The sequence below is a fragment of the Octodon degus genome, unplaced genomic scaffold, assembly GCF_000260255.1.
Source record: "Octodon degus isolate 3935 unplaced genomic scaffold, OctDeg1.0 scaffold00034, whole genome shotgun sequence".
Lineage (NCBI taxonomy): Eukaryota > Metazoa > Chordata > Mammalia > Rodentia > Octodontidae > Octodon > Octodon degus.
In genome coordinates this window covers 10,152,063-10,163,157 of record NW_004524610.1, presented here as the reverse complement: position 1 = coordinate 10,163,157, position 11,095 = coordinate 10,152,063, and the positions used below count along the sequence as shown (strand labels likewise).

The window sequence follows — 11,095 nt, the reverse complement described above, 5'->3', positions numbered from 1 at the left end:
TCTCTCTCTCTCTCTCTCTCTCTCTCTCTCTCTCTCTCTCTCTCTCTCTCTCAAATAAATAAATAAATAAATTTAAAGAGTGCACGGCGGAAAACTGCCAAAAAGGAGGAAGGTGAGGAGGAAAGCAATGAGGAAGAGGAGGAGGAAGATGAAGAGGAGTCTGAGGCAAAATTTGTTAAGGTGAAAATCAAGTTCAATAAGAGAGATGAGAAAGGTCGGGACAAAGGAAAAGGCAAGAAAAGGCCAAATCGTGGGAAAGCAAAGCCAGGGGCGAGCGACTTTGACAGCGATGAAGAGCGGGATGAAAATGGCCAGTCAGAAGAAGTGAGACTGATGATGAGGGATCCCCGTGGAACTGAATACTTTTCCTCCCCTCTCCCATTTCTACCCAGTGGCTTCATGTGTCCTGTGGGCACTGTGCTCTTTCTGTGTCCTCCTCCTCATCTTATAAACTAGCTTTAGAATAGTGCCAAATAAACATATGATATCATGGTGTAAAAAACACAAAGTTTGTAACATATTGTGACAAAAGGGGCCCCAAGGATTCAAAGATTAAAACAAACAAAATCTTTTGATGGAAAACATGGGTGGATAGTATATTTCTATGGGTGGGTCTAATTTGGTAAATGAAAAGAAGAGTATTAAAATATATAATAAAATTGCATAAGTTCCTCACCACCTATGTGAAAAAAATGTTATATACACTTGTAAACATAACCAAAACATACAAACTCTTCTGGATAAGTAGCTTCTATGTACAAAAATTAATAACTAGGTACCAAGGTACAGAAAGGGTATAACTGGAGACAAAAGATGACTGCTCTGAAGAAGTCTTTAAGGCTGGCATGATAGCTCAGAGGCTAAAGTGCCTGCTTAGGCAAGCGGAGGGACTGTGGTTCAATCCCAGCACCACATACCATGCCAGTCCCACTTTTTCTTTTTCTAGTGCTAAATCACACTATTCACCTTTCATTTACAGGAAAAATCAATGAAAATTTTTGTGTGTTGTTATTCAAGCTTTCTGTGCCTTGTATTTTTGCTGGTTGTCCTGGAGAAAACTTGTCAGACTGTGGTGAATTTAAAATTATCTTTCATGCTTTCTCTTGAGCACAGTACTTTCACACACATACTTTAACACATTTAATGTTTACTGTAAGCTCTTCTCCAAATTATCTAGTGGTTTCTTAAGGTTGGGAGGTAGTTGGTTCCTCAGGAAAATGCTATTGAAAGGAGAAATGTGGATGACTCTTGCAATATGTCTGACATTTACTCTACAAAGCAGGAGCTTCTAAAGGTTTCAATGGGGGACTCTACCAAGCCTAGGATCATAAAAAACAAACAAAGCTGATAAATTGATAAATTCTTTTTAACAATTTAGTTCTCTCTTTCTCTCTCTCTCTCACTCTCGCTCTTGCTCTCACTCTCTCTCTCTCTTCTGGAAGTAAGAATCAAACTCATAACCTTGCACTTGCCAATCAGGTGCTTATGCCACTGAGCTACAACCGTGCCCACCACTTAGTTTTATAAACTATAATTACTTAAAATGTCTGTCTGTATTTTATTTCAAAATATTCTGCCTGTGGCTGTAAGTCCTCAAGATAAAGTTCTCTAATCTTCATCAAATGATGTTATGTAGGATATTACCAAAAGACACATACAAGTTTAGTATCTGTTTATTAATTTCTTAGTGAGTTTTGATACTTTCATAGTCTTAAAATGTGAGCATTGATCAATTCAGAAATCAAGAATTATTACTTGAGCAGAATAATCATAGTTAATTTAAACTTACTTTTAGAAATGCATGAAAAATTTTCTAACAAATAAGCATCAATGCAAAACATCAAAAATGATTTTGAAGATCTATGTGATTCTAGTTATACTACTTCTTTGAAGTTACTGTTAATAAAAAGTTAGAGCTATTTAGAATTTTTAAGAAGCTGCTGAAAACACCATTTCAAAGAACTGCAGAAACTTCTCCCTGGCAGCTTGGGTCATCATTAAAATTTTCCATATATTCAGAGTTAGGGAACCTGCAAAACACACAAGGATTGCACATAAACTCCGGGAACATTTTTATCTTCATCTGGAAATATACGATTGATTGATTTTCTTTCATTTATTTTCTATTAGTTACTGATAAAATCATGAACCACACTAAGAAAAATAAACATGATAAATCTTTGGTACAGTATGAACAGCACCACTGAGCAATGGCTGTTCTATCAACTTTACTTCATTCTGTCTATGAGTTTAGTGCTGAAAACATAATTTCTACAAGACAAGCATACTTAGTAGTCACTGCTGTATTGACAGTGACCTTTATAAGTTATAAACCATGACAACTAATGTCCTTAATCATGCTCCTTTTATTCAGTGGAACTACACATATATTGACAAATGAATGTTGCATACTCGTTTTCTGGCATAACCCTCTGAGGAAGGTTTCCACACTTTGAAGGAGACTTGCTCTTCACTTCGTGTGACACAAAGCTGCCTTGTGGCCAATTTCCCACATTCCAGCCGTGACTCCAGTAACAACAAACTTCACACACCAAGAGTCAAACCTGAGTGGATGCTTTTCCTGCTCAAAGCAATACCACGGATTTTTTTTAAATGTATTTAACTTGTTTGTGTTGATTTGCTTATTTACATCTTAAAATTCAAAGGTTTTTTTTTTTTTTGCTGTTGAGAAAACACTAATAATATAATTATGCTTTTAGAATGGCTTGAAGTTTCAGTTGCATGGGTGGAAAATGGGAATGACATGGTAATTTTCAAACTTGTTATCAGATTTATTCTAAGGTTTACTCTGCTAGGAAACTTGGTATGGGAAGTAATAGAGCCAGACTTTTGTGTTGACGAATGGCAATAGCGCTTCATCCTAAGAACCGTGATAAGACATATTGATAGGAATTCCATTAATCACAGCAAGACTTTCATTGGAAATCCTTCTATTTTCTTTTCAGTTAATAGCAAATAGAAAGTGTTTTAAAAAGCAGTGCAGGTGACCAAATGCAGCATATGAGTGGGTATGTGGAAGAAAAGTGTACTTTATTAGATGTTACACATTCCAAAGTCCAATACAGGAACCAGATGAGAGGTGGGACCAGGGATGTGAGAACTGTGGTTGTTTGATGGTCCTGCCATACAGCAAGGTGGTATTGCTTAACAAATGGAAGAGACCATCAGAATTCCTTCCTGGAGTCTATGTTGTGACTTTATGCTTCTGGTGAATTAATCCCTTAGCTATCATTTCAATACAGTCTTGATCATTCAAACTTTTTAATTCAATGCTCACCTGTGTATCTGTGCAGGTCACCGATAACATCTAGAGCCACCAGGACGAAGTTCTGAAGACCAGTGAAGTTGCTGATGAAGGGGGCTACATCAGCACTGGTAAGGACTCTGGGGGGGAGCCCCTTCTGGAAGTTGTAGGTTCTAATCAAGGTAGTGGGAACCCGAGAGGCAGCCAAATAATTCACAGAGACAGCCCAGTTCTGCCCAAAATTTGCTTCTTCTTTGGAATAATATGTATACCTAACACAGAAAGGGAAATATTCATTTATGATTAGTCACCTCAGAAATTTAACCTCACTTTCCTGAGAAAATTTTATCTCTTCCAAACAAACATATTTAATATTTCTACTATTTAAAAGTACTTTTCATACTGTGAAGATTTTACCCTACTGATCAGGAGATGTGAAGGTACATAATTCAATGTGAAATGCAGGAATAAATCATTCCACCTCTTAATAATATTTAATTGTGCACTTAATATATTTAAATTGGTCTGTTTCCACTTGAAAACCATACAACAGCTAGATGAAAGAAAATGCTTAGATAAACATTAGCTTATGTAATATAGAGATAAATATCAAAAGTCTGTGTCAGACATTTTCCTGGATTCTGGTATCCCTTTCAAAACCCTTGATTTTCCTGAAGCAAAGAAGTTGCAAAAACATTGAGCATTCTAATGAGACAAGATAATTTTCCTGTTAATTTTCAAAATTCTTAGAATTTTTTCTACTAGAGGAAATGTGTATAAGGCTGATATTCTAAGTCATTTTTTTCTAACTCATTTTTGTAGGGAAAATGACTCCAGTGAAAAATAGTAAATGGAATTTCTTGTGTCTTTGTGCTTTAGGTTTGCACTCGTGAAGATCCATCCCAGGTTAGTACATCCCCAGAACTCTTTTACTTCTCTTTGACACAGTCTTGCTACCTCTCCCCATTTTTAATCCTTCTGCCTTCAGCTGAGAGTAGGCAGATTACAGGTGTGCGCCACTACACCAGTAATTATACGATGACGTAATTCATGGCTATGGGCTGTATGACCAGTAACAGAACAGAGATACTTAGACATTCTCCAAATATTTTTCTGTCATAAGATATGTTGTGCACTGCTCACGTGGCTCACCAGGAGCATTTTCTGTCAAATCTCATCTCAGATGTCACCTCCTTCACTAAGTTTTCCAGCTCTTTGAGATGAAATCAAACACTTCCCATTCTTCTATATTCACGAGGTACTGTCTCCATAGTTAAAGAGTTATTATATTAGACCATTTTCTAATTTCTCATCAGCTTTAATTTGCCAGCACTTCTGTGGGATTCACCAGATATATAATGGGTTTTTTTTGTTTGTTTGTCAGTGTAAGGTAAACCATAGCATAGACAAGAGAACACATATGCTTTCTACTTGACTCCCAGGCAGGTGGGATTCTCCCTGCCAGAGGTGGCCAGGTGGGCAGAGTTGGATCCATGAGGACGTTTGTACAGTGTGAGTTGAATCCCACTGATACATCACAGTTGTCTATCAAATAATGATTGCAGGAAATAGCAGTTCAGAAAGATTTTAAGCAAGGGCCACATAGCCCTAACAGTGTCATACCTGTTCCAGACAACCAGAAAAATGTGTGAAATCCTGCCACAGTAGAATATTTTAAGGTTAACAGGGAAATCATAGCCAAAAGATTGTCAGCCACTAGTTTTTACAGTTCTCTGTTCCAGACAATCAGAAAAGGGCTTACAAGTCTTCTGTTGTTGTTATAAACCTGAAGGAGGCCCCATGACCCCAGCGACTCCATATTTTTCTCTCCTGCCTTGTTCCTTCTTTGGGTCACTGCCCTGTCCTCATTGTCACTGCTAGCTCGAGTTCCAAGACAGAAGGTCTTACAGCCTCAGTGGAATTGTTCCTTTAAACTCAGTTTGCAAGCCTCATGCATGGCAAACAGAACAGCGCTCAGAGTGAGAGGGCAGAGAGGGCCACCAACTCCCACAGACTTGGGATGCTGGTCCTACCACTCTCTAGCTGCCAGAATGGATCACTCATTCATGCATTATTAGCAAGTGAAATATTTTTGAAATAAGTTATATTGATTGACGATGTAGAGTGTGCCTAAGGAGAGTCACAAGGAGAGAAAACATTCTCTCAGGCTTTCACAGACAGCAAATTGGTTAAGCAATGGCCATGATTCATCCACATGGCTGACACTGACAAAGGATCTACAATCTGAGGTACAGGGTTTCAGAATAAAACCTGAGAGGATTTGACTGACCTCATCAGATCCAAAAGCTACAATTCTTATTACATAGGTCTTGTTTTTTCTTGGTCTTTACCATCCAGCAGAAAAATATAAAAACAAAGTACAAGAAATAAAGCCATGGTGTTATGTTGAGCTGTAGGGGACTCAGGCCAACAACTTCGGACATTGCCAGTCAAGTGGAAGACCCAATACTATTATGGATTATTGGACTAGTTTGGAATATTTTGCTGAGTTCACACACCTATAATATTTAAATGATGGAACTAAACAAAAATATGGGATACAGATGAATGACCATTTTGTGTCTGTGTATTCAAAATGGTTAGGATAGATATGTAGCTACATTCTCTTAATTCAAGGAATAGAGGGATTTGGTCTAATAGTGTTTGTAAGTAGGATATTATGTCTGCATCTTGTACAACAAATAACCACTAGGAAGGCAGTATGCAATGTGTTAATTATTGGAACTGTCCTATCAATTTGATTTGAAGCTGTCTCATTGCTATTTATTTCTCAAAATTATGGAAAAAAGAAATAAGTTATATTACAGGTAAGTACTTACTATACCTTCCTTTATTCACTCCTAATACTTAAATGTACTTAGGGTTTTTTATTTTACTTAATACAGTGCAGAATTTTTTAATTTCATTTTTAAAAGTTTAATGACACCTACAGGGAAGAGTCAAGTTAAAAGTTCAGGAAATCAAATGTGTTAATAAATTTTTTTGTCATAATTAGTGAAGATACCACCCTACTAATTGCTAATAAAATGATTGCCTTTTTATTTAGTATGCTTGTAGTGGAAAAGGTCCTATACAAATATAAAGTTATGCCACCTTTTTATTTCATGATATTTTGGAACAATTTTTAAATCAACCACCCTATAAAAGTTTTTCCAATATAATTCAATTGCAAAAATAAAAATAAATTCAAGGTCTTTGCATGTCTAAATCTATAAGAGAAAGGAAACACATATAAAAAGAAAAAAGCCTATAAGTCTAAGAACTTTCAATACTTAAAATATTCTTGTTCATAAAGTTGCATTTTTCTATTAATTTATCTTTTTATGAAACTGGAAAGACTCATAAATAAGAAATATAACCCATACAAATCTTTTTCTGTTAATCAGAATATTAATCTGCAGTGCAGACCCTTGCCGGATGATGACCTCGTCTGTGTTCCTAACTGTAGCATAGAAAGAGCACAGGAGTCCCATCTGTTCTGAAGGTCATAGCCCCACACTATATCACTGCCAAGGGACAGAGCTAGACTCTGCGAATGGATTAAGCTTCTTCACCGTCCAACTTATCAGCAAACTCCTGGAGATGTATCAACAGGAAGAGGAAGAAATCCTGGTGAGCCAGCTACCCACGGAGCTATGCACCTTGCAGGACGATAATGTAGGTGGGAAAAGCAGCAGTGGGCGGCTCTGCGGGAAACAGCCCTCTCTGCCTGGGGTGCCCACATACGTGTTCAGTGCCAGTGAGTTCTCCCTTTGTTGGGTCTGCTATTTCTACCCCATTCCTCACGATGGTGGTGGTCTCACCCTCTAGAGAATGGTCTTCACCCGGGAATCAGAATTGCTTCTATAGCTTCACTTTCTGATATTATAGTGAATGAAGTAGCTTACCAATTATCTAGGCTGTGTTGTTTGCTCATCTTAACATTAGCTGATACTTCCTCAAGTATATGTGATGATACATATTTAAAGTAATATATTTAAATATTTAAAACAATATTAAACATTATAGAAATTATCCACATGTGTATATTCTATTTTGGTTTCTGTTTTGAATTTTTGAAAAAAATTATTTATTTGGTACAGGGTCTAGCTGCACAGCTCAGACTCATAGTGATCCCCATGTCTCAGCCTCCCCAGCACTAGGATTACAGATGTCCGTCCCCACTCACAGTTTCAGTGGCAGTCATGGGCAGGGCCGGAACAGCATGAGGTTCTGATGTCAAATCCAGGTCCTTGCGCTTGCCAGGCATGCACTTAGACCACCCAGCTATCTCCCAGCCCCTTCTATTTCATTTCCTAGTGTCAGAATATTCCTTTCATTCTACAGTCTTTTCAACACAATATTTTTGTCTCAAATATTTTGGGCCCTCTTCATCCAATGATTTCTAAATATTAACATCCTGCTAAAATATTTCAACCTCATCACTAATTCCTAATAATGGGACTTATTATTAACCTTAAAGTTCAAAATTACTGCCACACTATCAGAAGAAAAATGCATAAAGAAAAAACAAGCGAGAGCAACAATAAAGCAAATATAGCATTATTACAGATCAATACTCATTTTTACCTGTCTTCAAAACCTTTAATGGAAACTTCCAAGGAGGCAACGTGTGCATTCCATAAGTATTTCAACAACTGTTCAAAGGTGATAGACGATGTCTGCATGTGCTAAGGGAACAGGAGGAGCTCGTTAGCGCGTCAGCTGCCTGGACTCCAGCCTCACTCCGGCCTATGTGTGAGCAGGACGCTAGCGGATGGGAGACGGTTGTTTCTCTCTCTTTTTTATCTATTATTTTATTTTTTTTTAAATAATTTCACTGAGAAATAATTAGCAGAAATTAATTCAATTGAGATGAAGAATACAGTTCAAAGAATTAACGAATCAAAAAGCTAGTTCTTTGGAAAATTAAATAAAGTTGATAAGCCCATAGATAACCTCATCAAAAAGAGGAAAGAAAAAATTCAAATAGAATAGAGACTGTTGTTTCTAATAGTGAACAGGTACAAGGCTTCTTGTGCTCGATAAAAGGTGCAAGCATGCACTACTTTTAGCAAGGCACGTCCACCCAGAAGCAATGAACTTCAAGCACTTTCAAAAGCTCATATTTTACACCGGCCTGGAGAGTTTTTTCTTTCTTTCTTTCTTTCTTTCTTTCTTTCTTTCTTTCTTTCTTTCTTTCTTTCTTTCTTTTTTTTTTTGCCAGTTTTTTCCATAAAAATAGAATTGTCATAAAATTTTAGAATATAAGACAACTATTTGTTTGAATGTTAGATTTAATGTTTCAAGTGGTGAAGTGATAATCTAACAAGCTGTTCAAAATATCTCTTTATCAGTGACTTCAGTCCACACCTTTTTAATCAATCGACTTTAATTTCATCATAAAATATTTAGCCCAGAACAACATACAATAATTTTGTTCTACCGACAGGTTGTCATTTTAGTTAGTTGAATTACATTGATTTGTTGTATAAAACCAATGCTATATTCACATTTCATTTTAGTTCTCATAGTTGACCTAAAGTTCAAATTCACCATGCCAGCCTGTTAACCTTATAGGCAAATACCCCTAATGATTATGATTCTTGATATCATTTATTTGAAGTGAAAAGAGTGGGCAAATTTTGTGTTAATATTATACTGGGATAATGAGTATTACAATTTATTTCTAACACATGTCCCAAAAGTCTCTTGCGTTCAGTGGTGGGACTTTCAGAAGGTGACTACATCACAGGAACATTATCTCCCTCAATACATGAATCCATTGATCAGATCATAATTCCATAAAATGCCTGCCAGTCCAGCCCCACCCCCAGGATATGCTGAGATTGAGACTGGGTGTGGTGGCACCTGCCTGTAATCTCAGCTCGTGGGAGGCTGTAAACAAGTGGATCACTATGAGTCTGATCTAGTAGTGAGACCCTGAACACCCCATAGACCCTTCCCTGAAATGAAAAAAAAAAAAAATTCCATAGAATTATTGGGAGGTGATGAAAGCAGAAGGTAGGATGGAACTGCAAGGCAGAGACCACAGCTCGTGGCTTCGGGGATGGTATCCCATCTGTGGCTTCCTCTTCTGTGGATCTTTCCCTCTCTCTCTGCGTCCTGGCTGCCACAAGATGAGTAGCTTGGCACATACTCGCACTTCTGCCTTGAGGGTTCTGCCTTGCGACAGCCCACAGTGAGGGAACCAGCTGACTATGGGCTGCATCGTCCATCCTCTACATGGATATTTCTTAAGTATCTGGTCACAATGACCAAAAAGATGATGCAGGGTAATGACATGCAATGCCCACCATAGCACGTATTATTACTATATTTGGCATAACAGTTTGCATTTTCATTTTAAGAAAACTATTGCACAATGTAAAAAAAAAAAATCCCAGACAAAATGCTGTATACATCCAAAGGAATTTCTTGCCATGAACTAGGGATATAAACCATAAAATTTGATAAAGGAACCTGGAAAAATGTTCTCCACTCGTTTATTATGTCAGGAAAGGTGGCACGACAGCCAGAAACATCATAGCAGAACTTCGCCTGGTCCTTGGGGGGTGGCAAGAGCGTGACTTGGTCTGCTGAGATATCCATTATGCCGGAGTCGAGGGCAGCGAGGAAGGGCAGAACACTCAGAAAATAGTTCATATCTGAAGGAACAAAAGGCTCATTATGACCCCCAGCAGGAATGTCACCAGCCAGCATGTGTGAAGGCAAGACACACAGGTCTAGAAGCATGTGACAAAAGTTAGGCACTGAAAAGAATCGCAAAGTCCACCTAAGAATTCAACTGCTATGAATTCTATACTCACTTTCATATACTGTTTGTAGTTCTTGACCTAAGCTTTTAAAATAAAAAATAATTTAGATAAGTTTGGTAATCTTTCTTGAAAGCATTAAACCAAGAAGGAAGAAAATTATGAAATAATACACAGAATGATAGAAAATTTTACATAAGGTTGTACTGTGCCTTGTACTTTTTTCAAATATTCTAGCTTAAAAAATAAATTAGATAACATAAATTATTCTATTTCACTCTGGTTTTGATAGATAAGTATTTTCTATTTCACAGATGTAAGTTTAATTTGTAAGCATAATATCACTAGGTCTGTGCTTTATGCTATTTTTCTAAAGCAATATTTTTAATGTTTTCTGGTTATAGCTCATTCGGATAATAATTAGTTGGATTGATGAATAAAAATTATCATTCTACTTATAGCATATCTATTCAATCAAATTTAGATTTCTTTTTCTTTTTTGGAGGTAACAGGGATTGAACTTGGGACCTTGCGCTTCCCACGTAAGCACTTATTCCACTGAGTTATCTCCCCAGCCAAATTTAGATACCTTAATCTAGTTAGAATCTAGGTTTATATTGATTCCAGTGGAAGTGATGTAAAATATGTTTCCTTATAGACATCACTCCTGAATATAGACATGGGCCCTAGTCTGAGCGGCTTACTCTTCAGTCTACCAAAGTATCTGAGAAAAGTTTCAAAAATCAAGATCTGTGAGCATGACTCTTGGAGAATTTCTGAAAAAAAAGATTCAGCATGGCGTATGGAAAAAGAGGAACACATGTGCTCTATGTGTACATGTTCCATGTGTGAATGCTCTGCATGCGCATGCTCTGTGTGCGCATGCTCTGTGTGCGCATGCTCTGTGTGCGCATGCTCTGTGTGTGCAAGTTCTGTGTGCACACGCTCTCTGTGCATGTGCTTTGTGTGCATATGCTCCATGTGTGCATGCTCTGTGTGTGCATGCTCTGTCTGTATGTGCTCTGTGTGCACACGCTCTGTCTGTACATGCTCT

The 11,095-nt window shown here is 37.4% G+C and overlaps 1 protein-coding gene and 1 pseudogene across 1 annotated transcript in view; one reads left to right on the top strand and one right to left on the bottom strand.

Annotated features, from left to right (window-relative positions):
* Positions 1–359, top strand: part of LOC105740906 — a 1,031-nt pseudogene extending 672 nt beyond the window's left edge.
* A 1,570-nt stretch (positions 360–1,929) lies between these two features.
* CUNH6orf58 (chromosome unknown C6orf58 homolog) overlaps positions 1,930–11,095 on the bottom strand; it is a 12,135-nt gene continuing 2,969 nt past the window's right edge. The window contains exons 3-6 of the mRNA XM_004630306.1: positions 9,749–9,933; positions 7,856–7,956; positions 3,299–3,537; positions 1,930–2,030 (exon numbers count right to left, since the gene is read on the bottom strand). Of these exons, the coding sequence (XP_004630363.1) occupies positions 1,930–2,030; positions 3,299–3,537; positions 7,856–7,956; positions 9,749–9,933 (626 nt within the window). The remainder of the gene's footprint in view (positions 2,031–3,298; positions 3,538–7,855; positions 7,957–9,748; positions 9,934–11,095) is intronic.